This window comes from Lissotriton helveticus, chromosome 5_1 (assembly GCF_964261635.1).
Source record: "Lissotriton helveticus chromosome 5_1, aLisHel1.1, whole genome shotgun sequence".
Lineage (NCBI taxonomy): Eukaryota > Metazoa > Chordata > Amphibia > Caudata > Salamandridae > Lissotriton > Lissotriton helveticus.
The window spans coordinates 364,797-387,703 of record NC_136065.1 but is presented as its reverse complement, the minus strand read 5'-3'; the positions used below and the strand labels follow the sequence as shown (position 1 = coordinate 387,703).

Below are 22,907 nucleotides of genomic sequence, written 5' to 3'. Positions count from 1 at the left end.
AAGGGGTGATTGAAACATCCACCTCATCTATGAAAAATCCTTTGTTTCCTGTCTCCAAGCCAGACAATACATATCGTCTAGTTTTGGACTACAGACACTTAAACTCTTGTTGCAAAACTTTTGCAGTACAAAATGCACTCAGTGCAGCACTGATGAATAACATCGTGCGTAAAAAATACAAAACAACATTAGACGTTTCTAATGGTTTCTTCTGTCAAAACATTGTACCAGAAAGCAGGTACTTGACCGCTTTCTCAATAATGGGGACACAGCGACAATTTTGCCGTGTCGCCCAGGGATTCAAGAATAGTCCAGGATTATTTTCAGCCAGAGTAACAGAGTTACTACAAACGTATGATGAAGAGGCATTATCATATGTCGATGACATCTATCTTACAGACGACTACTTGGACGTGCACTTGAAAAGAGTGAACACCATAATACTTGGGTTCGCTTCTGAAGGGTACAAATTAAATTTTAAGAAATCACAAATTGCCCACCACAATGTCCTATTCTTAGGATATGAACTTTCAAGTGAAGGCAAAAGCCTGGCAGCAAACTTTCTAGAGAAATATGCGCTGCTCCAACCTCCAAATACGCTGAAAAACTTACAGTCAATTCTAGGTTTCCTGAATTTTGGAAGAACTTATGTTCTGAATTACGCAGAAAGGGTTAAACCTCTCTACAAACTAATCAAACCTGATTTTAAACCAACTAATTGGACTCAAAAACACACAGAAATGTTGCGTTCAGTGCCAACAGACATGTTAGCAAAGGGGCGTGGCTTGGCCGCTGAAGAAAATGGACGCGTGAGCTCTGAGCTCTGAGGCGGCCTTCCCCGATCATCCTACTATCCCTTATCCTGATGACCCTACTGACCTGAATTTGACCGCATCCCCACCTGCGGACAGTGTGGCCTGATCGGGGGTGGAGAAGTCGACCCGACAGCGGTGTGGAGCCGCGCCGCACACGAGATCCCGCGGACAGCGCCGGCCATCTTTTTGTGGCCTGTGCACCCTGCAGCATCCCCGGCGTCGATTACGCAGGAGGCCGACCTGCGGTTGGGGCTGGCCGGCCGCCGGCCGCCGGCCGCCACGGGAGTCGGAGCCGCGGATTCACGGTCGGTCAACGATCAATTCTTAACATATTATACACACCTTTATAGGAGCGAGATGCCAAGTGCGCCTGTGGAGCTAGATGAGTTCCTATTAGCGGCGCGGCTTCCCCGGCTCGACCCGGAACACGTGGACCGCTTGGGCGGGGATATCTCCGAAGGAGAGATCCTTGTGGCCATTAAACACATGGCTTGCCGCAAGACCCCTGGCACAGATGGGCTACCGATTGAATTTTACGCAGCCTAAGCGGATGTACTGATACCGCGATTACAGGTGGTTTACCGGGAGCCTGGGAGGCCGGGGCCTTACCTGCGACTACTCGCAAGGCTTTGGTGGTACCCTTACTGAAGCGTGGCGGTGATGCTGGCTCCCGTTCGGCCTACCGCCCGCTATCCATGCTCACAACGGACTATAAGATTCTGAGCAAGGTTCTCGCGACGCGGCTTCTGGCCCACATGCGCGCTTTGGTGCACTCAGACCAGGCGGGCTTTATTCCCCAGCGCACCACCACCACCTGTGTGCGTCGGCTGCTTCGGGTCATGGGGGGCAATGTTGCTGGCCTCCCGGGTGCCGCTGTCCTCTCAATTGACATCGAGAAAGCATTTGACAGCGTTGAGTGGCCATATCTGCTCCGGGTACTGGGGGCCTTTGGACTGGGTGAACGATTTGTGAAGTGGACTGCCTTGATTAATGCCGCGGCCACTGCCCGAGTCGAGACAGGTGCCACCATCTCTGCCCCATACAGGGTTGGACGGGGGACTCGACAGGGATGCTCCTTGTCCCCTCTACTATTCGCGCTAGCTATAGAGCCCCTGGCCGCTCACGCCCGTATGGGCATATGAAGGCCTTCCACTGAGAGGCGACACCCATTACATGTCTCTCTATGCAGACGACTGTTTGCTGTTTTTAGCAGACACTGACGATTCCCTGCGTGAGGCCGAGCGCTTGCTCTCAGATTTTGGCCACCTTTCAGGACTGAGAGTCAACTGGGGGAAATCTTGCCTCTTCCCGCTGGCACCAGGGACGGATGACTCCCATCCGGAGGGCGACCTGCAATGGCAATACCATTGCCTCCCTTCTCTAGGCACGCATCTATCATTCGTCGTTGGCCCTCCTGGAGGGTAACTTCGACAGAGCGATCCGGAATCTGCGGAGCTGCATGGAATTCTGGCAGACACTGCCGCTATCGGTCGCGGGACGAGTGGCGTTACTGAAAATGGTGGCACTTCCCCATTTATTATATCTGTTTCGCACTCTGCCGATCTGGATCCCGGCGTCGGTTTTTAACAGACTCCGCTCCCTCATCTCCGGGTTCATCTGGGGGTCAGGTAGACGGCGCGTTGCGTTGGCCACGTTGATGCGCCCCAGGGCAGACGGGGGACTTGCGGTCCCGGATTTTGAGTGGTATTACTTGGCGGCACAGCTACAGTGGCTTACCCAGGCAGTGGCTTTAGAATTCCGGGGTCCAGAGGGGGTAGTGGGCAGACTATTTCCAAGACATGTCATCTCCTTCATAAACCTGGGCCAGAAATTGGACCTTACCCAGCTCACACTGGAGGAACGTACAATTCGTCGCTGTTGGCTTCGTTGCCATAGGCGCTCCGGCACCACTCGCCCATATGCCCCTGAGATCCCGCTAGGGATGTGCACGCCTTTCCGCACGGAGGTGACTGGTCTGCGCTGGCGACCTGGGAGGAGCTGGGTTTGCAAATGCTCGGTGATCTCTACAAAGATGGATCGCTGCTCACATTCCAAGAGCTGCGAGACGCTTACGACCTCCCAAGAGGTGACTATCTGCTTCACGCCTCGCTGGTGGCCTGTATTCGGAGACACTGGAAGGGAGGGCTCACCGAACCACCGACATCAGAGTGCTGTCAACATGTGGTCATGGCAGCTGGTACTTACAAGGCCGTCACCTGCCTTTACCGGAGGCTGTCGACTGAAGCCCTGCAACCCCTTGATGGGCTGAGAGCCAAGAGTCGACGTGGCCGCAGCTAATGCGGCGGGCGTGGAAGGGCACTAGGAATGCCAGGTTCCAGTTGATCCAGTTTTTTACTCTACACCGAGCGTACCTAACGCCAGTTAAGATCTCGCAATATTTTGAAGGTGCATCTTCGCTCTGTCCTAGATGCGGGACAGCGGAAGCGGACTTCGCACACATGTTTTGGTCCTGTGGTGAGCTAACTGGTTACTGGGAAGCGGTGATGGCCTGCCTGAATGCTGTCACGGACCGGCAGATAGACGCGGATATGGGCGCTTGCTTATTTTTATGGTTCCTTCACACCCCCCGTACTCGCGTTACCAGTAAGTTTTACGATTTGGGCTTGATACTGGCCAAACGAGAGATCACCATGCACTGGAAATCTAGCCAGGGACCCAGCTACTTAAGTTGGAGGACCACTCTGGTGCAATGGGCGAAGGCGGAGAGCGCGTTGCGGCTGCAACAGGCCAGGCGCCTAGACAATGACAAGGCCTTAGAGGTGGCTAGAGCGTGGGAGGCCCTAGTGATTGCGCTCCAGTTGCCTGAGAGCGAACTGAGCGAGGATGAGGGAGTAGCGACACCATAGGGATATTATCTTAAGGGGTACCCCACTTCCAACGAGGCACGCAATAACAACAAGTAAAGACAGAGGTTCTGAGAGATTGGATACCCCATTGATACGCACTACTTACCTTTTACTATTGTTCTTATCAGGGAGGTGACTCACTGTTGGTTCACAGCGGCTTGAGAGAGAGGTCAACAGCACACTGACAAGGGGGGTGGGACACAGGGAGGGAACGGTTTGGGGGATTGTTAAATATAAAAGGCATCTTGTCAGAAATGCGTTGTTATCCTAGAATGCCGGTTATTACTGCATTGTTTTCTCCATTGTACTGAACTATTTTTGAACTTGACTGCCAATAAAAATAGTTTTTACAAAAAAAAACAGACATATTAGCAAAAACACAATTACAGACACGCGACAACGTGCGCAACCTTGTGATCCGAATCATCCCAGGGAGATGCGGATTCACATACCTGACCTTTAATGAAGGTGAAAAGGTACCAATAGCATACAAATCACACTTGTACACACAAGCTGAAATGAAATTCACTTCTACAGAAAAAATTCTGACAGCGGTTCAAACTGCAGTGGTAAAAGAGAGAGCTCTCGCGCAGGGTAATCACATAATGATCGTTACACCTATACCTGCCTTAGAGGCAGTAACGAAAGCAAGCATTCCAAATGCTAAGGCTTTACAACCAAGATGGATACAATGGGTTGATTCTCTTGCTGCAACAGACGTTGAATACGTATTTGACCCCTACTTGAAGACACAAGAATTCCTACAATACGAACACGAATGTCCTCTGCCGACTGAAATTCTGCCTCTAGAACATTACGGATGTATAATTTTTACAGATGGATCAGCACAGCCCGCAATTGGGGGTAAACAAGCCTATAGTCCTGCGTGCGCGATTGTTAAAGGTCACTGGCACAAAGGTAAATTTAGACCTATGGTCACTAAAACTCAATCACTTGGAGACTGTACAGCTCAGCGAGCTGAACTACAGGCTTTCAAGATGGTGCTTGAAAATACCGATCTGCGAATTCCCCACACTCATAGTGTGCGATTCGTATTACTGCGTCCAGTCTTATAATGAATATCTGCAGAACTGGGTTCAAAACGGTTTCAAAGACGCATTAGGTGGCTCAATTCAGCATAAATTGCTTTGGGAACAGGTAGTTTTGCAAAAAGAACTACAAAAGACTCATGTGATTCATACACTGAGTCATCAGCGTGATGGCGTTCACGTTGCAGGAAATTCATTGGCTGATGAAGCCGCAATGGCATCTGTACAAACGGCATCCGTAGCTACAATCACTTGTTCAAAAAGAGTAATAGACGGTGAAACATTGCTAGCAGCCAAAGCCTCAATGAAAGGTAGCTATGCAGCATTACCTCTAAACTATCCACTCACGTATACATACATAATTGATGCAAACTCCGTTCTTTTTGCTCGAATCCCTGGAGTGGGGAACAGAGTAATTCCAAACAGGAACCGGAGAAGTGCTTTGGTTCAAGAAGCACATATGGGAGAGGGTCTGACACATCAAGGGATCTTAAAATCTCTAATAGAATTAGAAGAGATGTACTGGTGGCCAGGAATGAGAGTCCAAGTTTACGAATTCGGAATCAACTGTGATACTTTTTACGGATATCATAACTTTGAAAACCACCAGATACCTGACTACAGTGTAGTCAGCCCAGCTCAGACACCATTTTTAGACAGCATTAGACTATCTACACGCAGACGTCACCATGGACGGATGCGGTCCCAGAACTATTAGGACAAGAATACTTTGGATGTGGCCCCAGCGCTCGGCTGATGCCCGAATTGTTATAAAAGATTTGCGAGTCTTTATCGGCACATACGCAATCGGCACACTACATTCTGACCAGGGTCCTGCGTTTAGCTCTCGTGCTTACAAGGAGGCCATGGCCAGTTTGGGCGTTGTATTGCGGTACTCAAGTCCATTCCATCCTGAGGGAAATGCTGTAGTGGAAAGAAAAAAACGTGACATAAAGCAATCTATAACAGCTAGGGTATTAGGCTCGGGTGACGGCTGGGTCAAACATCTAATAAGTGTCCAACATAGTCTTAACAATCTGCCAAGAAATTCTCTGGGTGGAATCACTCCATATGAATTACTGTTTGGTACTAGAATGATAATCGACGACCTTGATTGTAAAACTTCAGTGGTGGAACAAAAACCATTTGATATCAAAGATCGTTTGGCTGTTTTACAGGACTTCAATGAAACAAGAAGAAGTCTGAGTAACACAAAACAGAAGCAAACGACCACTGAAGAAAAACCACCTGTCCCAGCAAGACCTGTCTGGATTCCAGAGATTGGGGATCTAGTTAGGGAAAAGATAGCGGTAAAGAAGGAATTTGGGCCTTCTTACAGAAAAGCAGTACCTGTCTTAGCAATCCACGGAACAAGATCAGTGTTACTACCGCCCCTTGCTGGTAAAAGGGAGAACAGAGTTGTGTCCATCGACCTGGTCAAACCACATCATGTGGCCGATAATAAGTAGTAGGCCCAGTGGACTCCCAAGATGTAGCAGACGACAAAATCTTGCTACAGTCCAAGAGGTTCAAACTCAAAGACTTATCACCTTTGATAAACCTGTGGTAGGAAAAGATGGACTATGCAACAATGTCATGGAACTTGTACCTCTTGAGACCCAAATAACAGTTCGTCAAGAAACACCTGTCTACAATGATATAGCATCTGACTATACTAATATGACAAAGGTTGGTTGGTTGAAGCTTTTATTCGATATGCAAGATATCTTGAAAGCGTACACAAATACAACATTTAAAAACTGGAAAAAGACATTTTAAGAACAGTATTGAGTGTACAGTTAAAAAATATAAAAAGACATGTGATGTCAGAATAAATTAACTAAAAAACAAATTAAACCGCTATTGACAATCTCTTGCAGCGAATCAACCAAAAATGTTTAAAAAATTTGGCTACACCACAAACAATAGGAGGGGAAGTGTCCGTCATAAGGATGCGAAGAGCTACCAGATGACTACGCGTGCCCATATTGCGACAAAGGGGTTTCAGCCAAAAGCCCCTTGGTTTTGCATAGTCCGGGCATTCAAACAATATGTGCGGTATAGACTCTGTCCTCGTGGTGCAACGGGCGCAAAAGGGGGACGTGTGGGCACCCGATTTCCACTTTGACACCAGGTCACCAACTGGAAGGGAACCCACTCTGAATTTAAAATACAGTGCTCGATCAGTTGCCAGGGTAATTAAGTCCAGATATGGTTCGTAGACTACAACATCTTTAATTGTTAAAAAGGCAGCTGTAGATTTACAATGTCTAGAATTTGTCACTAGCTGGTCCGCAACCCATTTCCAGTAGAGTCTTTTCAGAACATCTTTTGGTGGAGCCGTTCTTGATGACCAGCAGTCCCCTAACCCAATATCCTCCAGAAGTTTTTTCGTATCTCTCAACCACTTGATCTTTGCCCAACCGCCCAAGCTCATTATCTCTGCCAGCCCTTCAGCATATGATTTTAACTCTTCACCCCTCCAAATACGTGCCCATAGAAGGAGTGGCCGAAGCCGGGCTTGATCTTTGATATTCTTACACCCAGTGTCCAACAGCACAGGCACTGTAGGGGTGCTTGGAGGCAGGGCGATTAGAGATTTCAAGAACTTGCTCTCTGATGTTACCAAGGAGTCCAGGCAGCAATGTCCCCACAGCTCTGCCCCATATAGGGCTGATGTTACTCCCTTAGCCTTGTAGATGTCTATTGCCGGGGCAAGCGACCTCCTTGGTGAAGCCCGAAATTCCCTCAGGAGGGCCCCTCCTACTCTTTTGTGACTCAAGACCATCTTAGCAATATGGGGTGACCAATTCATGGTGTCCGTAATCCGTATTCCGAGATAGTCGAATTCGGATACTTTTTCCAAAGGAACAGAGTTAAGAGTGGGTGGGCGGCCCAGTTTCCTTGGAGGGTTTAGAATGAGGAACTTGGTTTTATCTACGTTGATTACCAAGCCCCTTAAAGCACAAAAGTTCTGGAAACGGGCGAGCAATTTTTGGAGGCCTTGCGGAGTCTTAGAAATCAAAAGCGTATCGTCCGCAAAAAGTAAAGTTGGGATCCGCACTCCCCCTAGACAAGGAGCATCGGCTGGTTCTTGCTGGAGATAATCCACCACCCCATTGACATATAATGAAAAGAGGGTGGGCGCTAGGACACATCCCTGTCTCACACCCCGAGACACTGGGATCTTCTCAGTTATCTCTCCATTTCTCCCCCAACGAACCTGAGCAAAGGTATGTTTGTGTAGGCTAATAAGGAGGGACAAAATGTAGGGAGGTAACCCCAACCCATAGAGCACCCTCCATAGCTCCTCCCGGGGAACTAGGTCAAAAGCAGTCCTTAGATCTATAAATGCCAAGTATAGACTGCCCTTGCCTAGTTCCACCACCTTCCAACCAAGGAGTGCCAACCTAAACACCTGCTCAATCGTCCCTGTACCTGCCCGAAACCCTGCCTGGAAGTCTGTTAGTATTTTGTTTTCCTCCACCCAATGAAGAATCCTACCAAGGATAGCTTTACCTGCTATCTTTTGGGTGGAGTCAATGAGGCTTATGGGGCGGTAGTTCCCTGGGATTTCTCTAGAAACTTTTTTATAGATTGGGACCACCACCGCCCCTTTCCAGGAATTGGGCGCTGGCACCCCCTTCATAATATCATTAAGGAGTGCCGCAATAACCCCTCCCCAGGCCACTGGATATGCCCGCATGAGGTCCCCCGGTAAGCCATCTGGGCCTGCTGCCTTCCGGGGGGCTACACACCCAATCACCTTTTCAATCTCTAGAGCTGAAAAGAGATTGTAGCCATGGGGTTCAGATACTAGTGGGGGGAGCATCCTAACGTTTAGTGCCCCATCCGCCGGGAGATATAGGGCCCCAAAGCGTTTGACCCAGCTTTGTGGGGGGATATTACAGGGTCTCATAGCTTCATCAGGCCTATTCCGGGAGCCTACAAGGTTCCAAAAAGCCCTTGGGTCTTTGCTTTTACTAGCGACAAGTAGGTCCTCCCAAAATTTCTCTTCCCACTCCTTTATAGCAATTTTAAGGGATCTGTTATATGCCTTCCTTGCTTCCAATATGTCAGGGTGGGATTTGGTTTTCACTGCCTCAACAAGTCTTGATTTGTTTAACCTGCACAGTTGTGTGTACCACCCGCTAGCTTTCTTTTCACCTCCTTTCCTCCCTAGCTTACTCGAGGGGATAGAAAACACATTAGTCAGCGCCTCTGTTAGTGCGGCGAAGACCTCGCAAGCCCTACCCACCCCTTCCGGGATTGTCCCCAAGTTTGTCAATGCATGATCTAAAAGGGCTGATATTTCTCCAACTTTTTCTTCCGACATGACCAATTTAGCCCATTTTAGGCGCCTTCCACATAGTGAGACTACCGACTCATCTGGGGGAGTTAATATGGGGTTATTATACCCCTTCATAGAATGACACCACCACTGAACCATGGTCAAGGAAAGCGGGTTGTGATCGCTTTCGACCGTGGGTACCACAACCATATCCCTCACCTGGCTCCACAGACATATATCTAATAGAATATAATCAATTCTAGAAGTATGTCCTGGTCTGTTATAAGTATGTGCCCCCCCCCCTATCTGAAATCGTCCTCCCATTCACTGCCCTTAAATTGAATTCAGTGCTCAGGGTGTATAACTGTAACGCCACCTGTGACCATCTCCTAATGGGAGGAATCTCCAAGGTTGGGATCCCTATCTTCGCGTCCTCCTCATCTTGCTCTAAGGCAACATCCGAGCCCAAGGGCTCGAACGTACAGTTCATGTCGCCCGCTACCAGGGTACACGACTTATATGAAGTTGTACTAAGGTGGCTTTCTAGGAGAGATAATACAGTCGACTTCCTCCCGCCCTTAGTCCCTCTGGCATATACGTTATAGATATTCAATATTGTGCGACCCCTAGAGTCTCTTAAAATAATATTTTGGATATCTGGACATCCTGTCTGAAGGTCCTCTATTCTACAGTCTAGGGAAGCTGCCACCCATATAAGCAAACCTCCCGAGGGGCGTCCTCTCCCCGAATCTGAAATTTGTGCGGGCACATAGTAGGATGAAAATCCCACCCTGTGTAATGGGTCCAAACTCCAGGTCTCCTGGAAAATGCATATGGCGTGGTCGTCAACAAAAGCATTCCAGTCTGGAAGGGCCAGTTTTCTTGCGATCCCTGCGACATTCCAACTGAAAACCTTAAAATTACGGTCCGTCACAGCTGGTGCGTCGCAGACCGCAAGAACACTCCTGTCCATAGGCCTCACAGGGGGAACAGGCAAATTACTGTCCAAGGGAATGGGCAGAGAGTCTACCAATCCACTGTCGCCTGTACTTATAGGAGAGAGTATTCGGGGTGGTAATACTGTCATTAAGCCCTTTCTAATGGCAGTTACCATGTCAGGCACTATAATCTCCCTCGTATCACCCTCCTCCAGTCAACATCTCCTTGGCACCCACAGAGGATTCGACCCGTTATATCCCAGACCCCCAATCACACATGGGTCCCAGTTTTGGCCGGAGTCAATTGTGCTAGGGCCCACCCGGGATGGCATTACAATTGTCCTGGGATAAAAAAAGGTTAGATCCACTAGTTTAACCCCTACCTCATCCATATTTTTTATAGGGCCACAGATGGAACTCACCACTCTGGGATCTTGGAAGTTTATAATTACACAATCCCCCTCCTGAATTTTTTTTCCTTGGCCTATCCACCCTACTCTTCGGACGCTTAGAATTAGCCCATCTAGACCATTCGGGATTGGCTTATTTGATTTTAGCCAGTGAATACACTTGTTCTTGAGGGACTGGTGATTCTCCACTTGGTCTTCCTTCAGTGGGGGAACGTTTACTAGGACACCAACAAAGGGGGAGTCCGCCGTGAAAATTTACGGGGGACCGTTGTAGTTGTAACCGGGGCTACAGAATGAGGGGCAGTTTTAATGACCTTCTCTGTTGCTACTCCCTTGCCTTTGTCTTGTGTGCCAGAGGCTTGGCTAACCTTTGCCATCCCTCCGCTTACCGAGGGCTGCGGATGGGATGTTGATTTAGGTGTACTTTTGGCGACCTCAGAAGATGTTTCCATTCCCTTGTGATGAAGCCCTACTTTTATATGACAGCTCCAGCGATTCCAAACAATCCTGATGCAATTCCAACAATTGACAGAACTGCCTCTGGCTATTTCATCAACTTTGATACATTTTCTGAGGATCCCAGGGAAACTGAAAATGCGTCAGCAAATAGGAATTTCAAAGAAAAGATCAAAGAACTCTTTCATCAACTTGAAAATACATATCTGGTTTCACCATTGGTTAAATTTTGGATTGTATTAGGTGTACTTTTTCTCCTACTTTGGCTCATTCTCGTTTTAAGTTTGGGAAAAATGATAGATGGAAAATACAGTACAATGGACACAGCAAGTAAGAACATCAACTTGCTCCTGAAACCTCACAAATCATCTCATCGTGAGCGAAGAGACCTGTCATCAGTGAACATTACAGCCGTTCCTATACCTGGTGGTATAGCATGGGACAAAACTGATTATGACATTTATGTCCCGGTGGAACTGTTGAAGATTCTACACCAGTTTAAGGTTTCTTTGAGTGACTTTGTTTCACCCAGCACATTTTCTGATGATTGGGACTTTGAGACTGTTAATAACATGATGACAGATTCAGAAATGTCAACTAAATTCACAAAACATGAATACTTAGAAGGTTCCTCAGACTATGAACAAATGTATTGTTTTAATCATTATGGTCACCATTATTTGCACAAATCTGCAAACCCTAGAAATGTTTTTACTTATAATCAATGGGAACATTGTCCAATGCTGCCAAAGGGCAGATCGAAAACATTTTATGAAAAATGTCCATACTTCTCAGGGTTTAACGTCACACATCCAGATACGTTTTATTTCAAAATTGGGAATAAGACAGAAATGAAACACATGTTGACCAATACTAGACAAATTTATTCTGCAAACTTTTATGCTCAGCGGTCTACATTAGGTTTTAACTTTTGGAAAGACAACATTGAGGCAAAAACTATTTGGGGCACAAAAGAATGGCAGGTGCAAGGTTTGGAAGCCTTGTTCAGAGCCTGCATTATCCCAGAACAAATAATGTTTTTATATGACACTGTTCAACAAACATCTTGTCTTAGCTTGGCTAAAATAAAAGATTTAAACAAATCGTCCATACCTAAAGCCACACCTGATAGTAATAGCACTGCAGATAAGGAGGTAGACGTAAAACAGATTTTACAACACAACAGAACTGATCCTGATTGGAAAAAATGGTTAATCTGGCCCACAGACACAAATAACTGTCAAGATAGATTCCTGAACAAAATACAAGGGTTCAAAGTAACCAGGCCAGACCCAAGATACTCCCAGAGACAACATCCAGGGATAGTTATGACATACAGTGTAGAAAAACTATGCCTTGATTGGCTACAGAAACCCACACTTCCAGAAATTAAACAACACTTAACTTTACATAAAGAAGGCATTGCTTTACGAGACCTCTTACTTGGACCTCGTAAGCCACGTCAAAAACGTTTCATATACGCCGGTATATATTCTGCTTACAATGAAGCATGGAAAGTCACACAAATGGACACTGCGGCAAGTATATGAGAAATTGATTGTATTCATTTAGAGAAAGCTCTCTCTGTAGTGGACAATGGGTTAACGACTCTGTCCTCCAGAATTTATTCTTTGGACAGCATTGTATCATCTGCCATTGACATAATAGAGCAGGACTTGCTAATGTTACAACATGGCCAGTCTCAATTACGTTCTATAGTGCTGCTAGCCTGGATGTTACAAAATCTCCGTTCAGGCTACGTGCCATGGCGTCTAATCAACACCACGTCACTGTTTACTGTCTTTAACCTTACAGATAAACAAATCTCTATGGCACAAAGAGGAGCAGACTATACGGTGCTGATCATTGAAAAACTGGAAAGATTACCATTAACTGTTTCTGAGAAACCACTCGTAGAATGGATAATACATGGCACCATCACGATACCAGTTACGATTTTCCAATTCCAGTATTGTCTACAGCACATACCAGCAGGCATCTATGAAAGGTTGGGTAAAGAATACATTAAGTCGACCTGGAATTTACCATACACACACAAATGTTGGAGTGGGGTAAAGGAAGTATTTCTTAGTGGTAAAAATTGTAAGAACTCACTAAGGGGTACACTTTTGTGTCATGGTATTAATTTACACGGAGCCTGTGAAGGTTCTTCAAATAACCTTTCTTGCCACCTGCACGGTTCACCAACTGCATTGTTAGAACCAATTTTCAGGCAACTTTCCAATGGCAGCTACGTTATGCTCAATGATCACATCTAATGTGGCATGTTGCCAAGAAAAGCATATCTAGTTAGTGTGTCAGCCAGGGTCACTTGTTGTATGCAAGTATTGTATCCAAAAAGCAGGACAGACAGGGAGTCGGCATTATGGCCTTCACTGAATATCTCTTCTATACGAATTGATACTTTAAGCAGAATGAAAGCCATTCTTTTGCAAAAAAGTGTGCCACTGACCTCGTCTAGAGAAACGTATGATCTGCAAGTTGCAAGGACTTCTGCAGAGATACATGCATTATTATCAACAAACTGCCCAGTACATTTCGCATAAATGTTAGGTAAAATCCTAAACATGTCTGATACCAGCGGCATTGCACAAGTATTTAAGACGATTTTTTCGGGACTGTAAGCACCCTTTGAAGCAGTCCTCGCATTTTTCCAAATTTCATGCACTCTGTGTTCGGCGGCCTGCCTCTCATTTTGGGACTTGTAGCAGGAATTCTATTTTTATTCCTTCTGCTCCGATATGGCAAGTCCAGTCCCCTACGATACCCAGACTACCATGGAACAAGCCCTCCTAGCCATGCGGTATCGTGAAAGGATTACAGAGATTCTTGGCTTGGCTCGTTTAAGAGATCTGAATACCACTTGGTTCCTTTCGTTCAGACCAATCTGGCAAGATTGCATGTTACCTGTTCTACGATGCCTGATTTGCGGAGAAGAATGCGTGTTGGACATTTGTCTTACACTTCCATCAGTACTGCCATCGGATGTTGACGCCTTGCTAGGTCCGGTAACGACTCATGCATCGTGTTGCCCCAACGGCTACCAATCCTGATGACGGCCTTCATTGAGGTCTCACCGGCAAGTATGACTGATGGTGAGATACGAGGAACAACAGGCACACAGTTACCACCTACTGCGAACATTGCTAATGCGACAAATGCTGACGGCGATGTTTCTCATCTGTGCACATATGATCTACTTGAGGAAGTAGTTCCACTCTCGCCTACTGTGGTGGACGATTTCTTTGCCAGGTTAGACGATCTGATGTTTTCTCCTGACACCGAGAATAACTTTTGATTCTTGCACACAGCGTTCCGTGAACTCTGAAATTCGACCTTCAATTTTCAAAACAAACCGTCTAAACTTGAGAAGCTTTTTCGATACAATTTGAACTTTTTCCAAAATAGAACTCTTTATGGCACAGAGTAATCTTCTTAAAGTAGAACTATTCTTAGAGAACAAGAATTCCTTTGAACACTTCATAGAGACAATATTTGGCCTTGTCCTCAAAACCAAAACAATTTGTATATTCTGCTAAGGGATTGTCACGACCTTTTTTATGTATTTAAGAGCCATTTCATAAATGTAAATTCGTGATTCACTAGGTTAGCATTAATCATTTCGTGCTATATATCATACTAGCAGCCCGTCCCAACGTTGTCCGGGTATGAATTGCTGCCGGCCAGTAGTATATTGTTTTGTAGGATTTCGTTTTGATAGCATTTCTTATCTGTGACAGGCCTGTGAAACGCTCCGATTCACAGTGCACTGCTGATGCACTTAAGAGTGCGCATTCAGTAGTGTGTGAACACGAGTTTCCCTACTTTATTTTTCATTGCAATATTATATAGTGCGAACTCGACAACATGGCATGAGCACAATTTACATTACAGAAGAACACATTCATTTGTGGTAGGCACGGGGAGACAAAGCGATTTGCCTAGAATCACAGGATGTTGAGCTGATGCCGAGATTTGAAAGTAGCTCCCCAGCTCTAAAGTTCGCAATTCTAGAACTTGTGGCGGGAGGTGTGTCTAAAAGTGTATGTCGGTGCTGGCCATCAATGAGAGAGACCTGTGCATTTTCCAAATCGGTGGTGAAAAAATATGAGTATGTTGCTGGATATGTGGGCCGCCGTGCCACCAATGCACTTACCGGGGGAGGGTAAACACCCATTATTCCGCAACTTTCTTTCCGCATACCATCACTCCGCATACTTTCATTACGAAAGTACTATGACTCCGCAATGCCATTATAACGCATGGCATTACATTTTATATGCTTTTACCACGCATACATTTACAACGAAATTTGTTGTAAATGCATGAACGGTAAAGGCATGTTTTTTTAATGTTTGGATAAGGTAAGTATGGGTATAGGGGTATATGTTTTGGGGTACTGAGGTATATGTTTTGGGGTGTTTGGGTATGTTAAGGGTTCAGATCTAGTTTTGGGTTATGGGGTACAGGGGTACTTTTAGGGTTTAGGGATAGGTATGGGTTTTGGGGTACATGGGTATTTTTAGGGTTCAGGGCTAGGTTTGGGTTTTGGGGTATAGGGGTATTTGTAGGGTTCAGGGGTAGGTTTGGGTTTTGGGGTACAGGGATATTTTAAGGGTTCAGGGCTAGGTTTGCGTTTTGGGGTACAGGGGTATTTTTAGGGTTCAGAGCTAGGTTTGGGTTTTGGGGTACAGGGGTATTTTAGGGTTCAGGGGTAGGTTTGGATTTTGGGGTACAGGGGTATTTTTAGGGTTCAGAGCTAGGTTTGAGTTTTGGGGTACAGGGTTATTTTTAGGGTTCAGGGGTAGGTTTGGGTTTTGAGATACAGGGGTATTTATAGGGTTCAGGGCTAGGTTTGGGTTTTGGGGTACAGGGGTATTTTTAGGGTTTAGGGATAGGTTTGGGTTTTGGGGTACAGGGTATATTTATAGGGTTAAGATGGGTTAGTGTTTAAGGGTGTTGGGGTATTTTAAGGAGTATGGGTGGGTTATGATTATGGGGTGCAGGGGTATTTAAAGGGAGCAGGGTGGACACCCGGAGCTGGAATGTACAGAACCTGGGAAGAAAAAACAATGAAATATTGGGAACAATGCTTGCTTTTTTTCCGTAATCCTGCGCCCCGCACACACCCACGCCCCTAGCACACGCCCACAGCACACGATATGAGACATGGCATGAAGGGCGGAACGTACCACACGGCCCCAGCGGTTGTCTCGCCCCCAGCACACACCCACAGCACAAGGCAGACACGCCCACAAGGGACTACTTTGCTGGCACGGTTCTTTTACCATTTAAATGTATATGGTGGGCGTCTGCATAGCCTATGTCCTTCTGCTGCAACTGCCCTTTCCAACGCTGTATTGGTTGTTTTGATTGGTGCTGTGGTTCCTGAGATTACCCACCTCAAAGGTTTGGGCTCTCTCTTTATTATATTAGTATAGATATAGATATGAATACACTTTGCTCAAATGCGTACAATTTATACTCATTTCGTATACAGCATTTTTCAAATGCAAATTTTGTACTTTGGGTGGGACTGTAAACATATGCTTTAGATATGTTTCAGTACTTATAATTTAGTAATGTTGAACTTAATAAAGTGGAGCGGGTGTTGTATATGAATTTAGGACCATAGTGTAATTTTCCCGATTCATGCCCATATATAGGTATAAATCACGCTATCCTTATATAGGCATAGAAATCATAACCATATTTAGATTTAGCCTATGCAGTCCAAATACGGCATGGCTACTTCCACTAGTTCCGAGAATCCACAACGATTTCTTGGAAAAACCCGCCTTCAGCAGTTAGGAACTTCCCCTTGCTTAAATATTAATTTATCCAAGAAATAATGGAGTTTTCAAAGAACTGAGTCTTCGATGACGTTATTATGTCCAACCTTACGTCAAACTCGGCGCCTCAAGATATAAATATGTCCACATTTGCCCTGGCAAACACACGGTGGTTTCGAGCAGTTCGACTATCTACTTACCCGAAGCCCTGCCGAAGCAAGTGCCGAAGGAAGCCGACCCTCCAACAGACGCACTGAGAGAGACGCTGTCTTTTCTCCTGCCGAGAGATCCAGCTCCAGTGTTTCCAGGCTACCCTTGCGGGTTGCTGGGAAATCGAGTTCTGAGAGAGAGATACAAGACCTTCTTCATTCTAAACCAAGGTATGGAGCTGATTAGACCCTTAGAGAATTCTTGGAGAGATTCTTGGCAAAGAATACTAAACTTATGCTACACCTCATCTACTTCTTCCCTTGTACTAGACTTAGGTTAGGTATACCGTGGTAGGAGTATTTTAGAAGCACCAGTTGAGTACTTTTAGTCTTTATTTATTAATGTATGTATTTTATGTTATTTTATATGGCTTAGAAACTATACCATGCTTTTACAGTATTATTGTATAATACTCTTCGTACTGGACGCATTATACTTTGCAACCAGTATTATGATTGTAGCAGTTCATTTTTTATGCTTGAGAAAGAAGACTGTTCAATAAATACCTTTTATTGAAAACGCTCCTCTCTCTATTTCTCTGCACCTCTGGTGAAAAGAAGCATTAACGAGTGAAATAGCAATCTATTGTTTCCGCGACTCTAGAGATTGATTTCTTATTCTTGGGAAACAATGTTGTCATGTTTATGCGGTTGTCAGAAACTAATCCCTTCTTGTGAATTCGAGACCGTTTCTAGTGACCTCTGAGCTAGCTGGCACTCACAATTAAGTCTAATATATTCGATAGAGACCTAGTCGACCTCAGTCCTACGTCTAAACTATAGTATGTATTATTCCAATGCGCAGAGCCTATTGGGAATATAGGAACTACACTACACTTTCAATGCAACACAGGTAAAGATACAGTGTGATAAATTAATTACAGTTACTCCACTTGTGTGGGAGCTACCATACTCCACATTGTGCGGGTTCTGACTTTGGACCACGCTGTTTGTTATTATCAAAACCTCGTCCATCAATGGATTATAACCTTTGTTCATATATTGATTTAAGAACTTAAAAGTTGATATCTGATAACTTTTGGGCATCTAGTTTCCTTCACTCTTGAATCAGTTTGCAGGAATCTCAAGTGTCTATACATATTGTTGTAATAGCTCACTATCTGGTGCTCTTGACTTTTGGATGGAGAATCTTCATTTAAAACCCTTGGATATACATTAAACAAGACCTGAAGAAGTCCTATTGTACAAAACGCGTTGGTTACAGCAAGAATCCAAGAAGAAAAGGATAGGTTTTAAAAGAATAAATTAATAAAGAATCTCCTTTTATCAAAAAAAATTCTGTGAGTCTGTGCATTTGCAGTCCAATTGCTGCTGTGATTAATCAAGGTGTTATTAACCAAAAAAGTGTTGGGGTGTGGGTTGTGAATCACATCTGTTTTAAATCACCTAGTTTTGTAGAATAAGATGGCTAGTCCTCTTGACTCGAGCACCACAATGTTGTGAATAACAATCAACCATGTATGTGTTATGTGCGGTATCCTATTGCCTCAGCCTCTTCTTGGTAAATCGCTTGATACATTAATGATAAAAACTGTATGTGACTTTCCCTGTAATCTCGTCACCGGGTCTGTATCATGCAACACTACTTTGACATCATCTTGTTTCACCTCCATCGAGCCTCTGCGGGTGAGCCCCAACATCTGTCACCTTCTTTGGTCCTTTCCTTGAGCTCCTAGTAGCATCCTCGGTTCTTTGTAGGATGGAGCTACCAATGTAGTGGAGTCTATGATCCGAGATGGCTGTGGTGAGGCTTCTCCTACCAGCCCCTCTACCCAGGTTCCTCCTCTGTGCAGGTGCTCGTGGCGTCCTGGAAGTGTTGTGAAGGGGGGTCGTCAAATATTGTGCTGAAGAAATGTGTCACTGGTGGGTATCTCCAAATAAAGTACTGGGTAAATCCTAAGGTGATTGTTGTGTAATTGTACTTATGGTGTTTCCTTCCAGTTGCCCCTCAGACAATGGTTACACGAAGAAAGAACGGCGATCGCACCTTTCTGAACGGCTTCGCGTATGGATTTTATCCCAGAGACATTGAGGTGAAATGGGTCAGGAATGGCGTAGAGATGCCCTGGGAAGTCAGCGAAATCCTGCCAAACCCTGACGGAACCTACCAGGCCCAGAAAACAGTGGAAGTTCAGGAAGGAGATGATGAGAAAATGTACAGATATGAGGTGTATCACAGCAGCCTGCCGGACACTGTGACCGTGATGTATGGTGAGTGCACTTTGGTCTGTAGCGGTTGATTGTGACGGTGGTGCACATATTGACTTCTTATGGTTCCTAGTTTGATCTGTTCCTGTCACGGGCACCAGGTTCAGTCACACAAGTGCAGTACCATTTTAATGGGGAGTTTTGTAGTAATGCTGGTGGTTGAAATGTTGTAGATCCCGGCAGATTTCAGAAGTTTTCCTCACAGAAGAATGAGGAGAATGTGAGTTTAGCCAAAGGCTGAGGTTCCAAGAGCATTCTGAGTAAGAAAACCTAGTGGGATCCATGCAGGTCACCCCACCCTAGACTCTCCTTAAAAAAATGAATCAAGGATCTTAGTTACAGAGCGGCACTAGCCATTCTATAGTTATAGTTAGGGTTCCCAGAGACAGGATTTTTTTGGATTTTGGACCTTTAATAACTTCGCCCCCGTTTGATAAATCTGTGCAAAACCTTGCAGACCCATTCCGTTTCCTACATTAGCAGATAATGCAAAATTTGGTGGAGATTCATCAAGGGGGTGCAAAGAAAAAAGGAGGGGGGGTCCCAAAGCATGTTTTTGCACCAATACACTTTCCATAGACTTTGTACTCACATGTGGCGGGCAAACGTCCAGTCGGATTCACATTTAGGCAGGATTGTAGATTATGGTGTGCGGATGATCCTTTATGGTACTATAGGTAAGTAGGGAAGTATTTTTTATGTTATAAAGTATTTTAACTTAGAGATATCGGTTGCTGCAGTAGTTTCACAAAATGTCACGAAAGTACCGCGGTACATGCCGATGACAAGGCGTCATGGAGTTGGCTAATGACTGCCTTTACAAAAGTGAAAGGCAGTCATGTTCTTTGAAGTGCACTTTGGCTGAGTTCTAGGTTAGGGCCTTCGATATAGGTAAGCATTAGGTCTTAGATTTTTTCCAAACACTTTCTTATAAGTAGTAACAGGTAAGGAAAATTATTTATAAGTAAATCTATTTGAAAAAAAGTATTACGGACTATCGCAGTGCTACCTAGGAAGTACTGCTGTATTTAAAATTAAGGGAAAAAAACATTTGTACAAAAATTAAATATACACTACTACACTATATTTCACAAATAGTGTACTGCAGTGTATTTTCAATTTGTTACATATTTTATTCTTTATAAAAAAAGTCTATGGAGTACTGCTGTAATACCTACACTTTACAGGCCTATTTAAAAAGAGTAAACAAAAAATCATTTTTGAACAAACACTGTATTTGCTAGGTACTAGTGTGGTACACGTAAACTTTAAAAAAGTATATAAATACATTTCCTCAAATATTAGCACTTTAATAAAGTGCTAATAGGTAGAGAACTATGATAAAACCTACTACTTACCTGTATCTAAGCCCTTAACCCAGAACACAGGCAAAGTGTAGTCAAAATAACATGGCTGCCTTTTAATTTTGTAAAGACTGCAATTAGCCAATCATATACTGCCTTGTCATCGGCATGTATCACTGTATACCACGAAGTTACCGCTGTATACCATGTCCCAATGTATAACTATGGCCCAAATTTATGATTGTGTGGTGTTACCCTTGCGTCACGCATGGCCTCCCATGGGCAACGCAATACTTCAGTTACATTTACAAAGCAACACACAGCCACCATGCTTGGCCTCGGTAGCTTGGTACGTCTGGCGAGGCAGCCCAAAGCACTGACTTGCATTACTCTTCACACCATATGATTCCTTCCCACTAAATTTCATGTACGCCACTTCACTTTACGGTATTCCACTGCAGTCTATGCCACTCCAGTATTTACTGTTCTGCTGTATGCCACTGCACTCCATGCTAATCCACTCTACGCCATTCCATTCTGTGCCTCTCCACTATATGCCACTCCATTGTACGGTATTCCACTGCAGTCTATGTCACTCCAGTATATACTATTCTACTGTATGCCACTGCACTCCACTCTAATCCACTCTACGCCATTCCAATCTATGCCTCTCCACTATACTCTACTCTACATTGTTCCAATATATGCCACTCTATTCTACACCACTCAACTATACGCCAATAATCTCTATGCTATTCCACTCTATGCCACTCCACTGTACACTGCTCCACTCTACGCTATTCCACTCTATGCCAATCACTCTACGCCACTCCACTCTACTCTATTCCACACCACACTATTCCACTGTACGCCACACCACTCCATGCTATTCCACTCTACGCTACTCCATGGTATGCTATTCCACTGTAGGCCACTCCACTTTATGTTATTCCACTCTACGCTATTCCACTCTATACAAAGCCAATCTACACGACTCCACTGCATGCTATTCCACTATATCACACTCCACTCTAAGCCACTCCACTCTGTCCTATTGCACTGTGTACCACTCCACTCTATGCCACTCCATGCCATTCCACTGAATGCCACTACACTCTACACCACTTCACTATATGCTAATTCACTCCACTCCACTGTACACCATTCCAGCCTAGACCAGTCCACTCTACGCTACTCCACTCTGTGCCCTTTCACTCTACTCCCCTCCACTCTATGCTCTTCTTCTATATGCCAATTCACTCTACTCCACACTACAACACTCTGCGCCCCTCCACTCTACAGAAAATACTACACTCTATAGCACTCCACTGTGTACTCCAGACTATCAGAGTGTGTGCCACTCTAGTTTACTCTATACCACTGTACGACACTCATCTCCACTCTACAACACTCTTAGCAACTCCCTCTGTACCACTCCACACCACTTTACTACATTCTACTTTGACACACTACTACACTTTACTATAGTCAATACCACTCCACTCTAAACTACTCTATGCCACTCAATTTTGCAAGACTCTATGCTACCCCCCCCCCCAGCACCTTGAGACCCTCACAGGTATGTAGTGCGCTTTACAAATTCCTTGATTGATTGATTGATTGACTTTATTCTACCACACTCTACAATACTCCACACCACTCCACTGTAAAACACTTTAATCCAATCTGTGGCACTCCAAACTATGACACTTTTCAACACTTTAGGACACTCAACCTTATGACACAGCACTCAACTCTATGACATTTTACTCCACTGTATGATAGGCCAGGCCACTCTACTCCACGCCACTCTACTGTACAACATAGCACTCCAGTTTATTAGACTTTACTCCATTTTAACCTAAGCGACACCACTCAACTCTGCTCTACTCCACTGTACAATACGTTACCCTACTCTACACCACTGTTCAACACTCCACTCTTTGCTGCTCCACTCTACGACACTCTCCTCCACTCTATATATCTCCACTCTACAAAGCTCTACTACACTCTACGCTTGTACACTTCACTGCACAACACACTATTCCACTCTACGATATCCCACAACACACCATACCATTCCACTGTATAACACTTTACTCCACTGTACGCTATGCTTCTCCTCTCTAATCCACTTTATTCCACTCTACATCACAAAATACTATGACAATAGACTGTACAACACTGTGCTCCACTATACTCTACGACACTCCACTTAACAACACTCAACTGAATGACACTCAACACTACGATTTAAGATGCTTTTTTGTTAAATAAATATTGTTTAAATTTGAGGAAATACCAAAGGTCATGGATAGGCTATAGTTAGGAAAACTTTATGTTCGAGGCATGTGTGGCTGTAGATACACATGCATCGCATACTTCTGCCACCTTGTGTTGGGCTTATAAGTCTGCAAGTTCTTTTTCTTCTAAGAAAGTCTTTTAGTTCATGAGGTAGAATGACTCCTCCTCTTGCTGGTAATGGGCATGGGTATCAACTCCATTGTTAGATTGTTTTCTTCGGCT

At 44.8% G+C, this 22,907-nt stretch overlaps 1 protein-coding gene across 1 annotated transcript in view; it reads left to right on the top strand.

The window, feature by feature from the left end:
• The window catches only part of LOC144752353 (major histocompatibility complex class I-related protein 1-like), a 191,495-nt gene that overhangs the window by 102,925 nt on the left and 65,663 nt on the right, over positions 1-22,907 (top strand). The window contains exon 4 of the mRNA XM_078640291.1: positions 18,811-19,080. Coding sequence (XP_078496417.1) covers positions 18,811-19,080 — 270 coding nt within the window. The remainder of the gene's footprint in view (positions 1-18,810; positions 19,081-22,907) is intronic.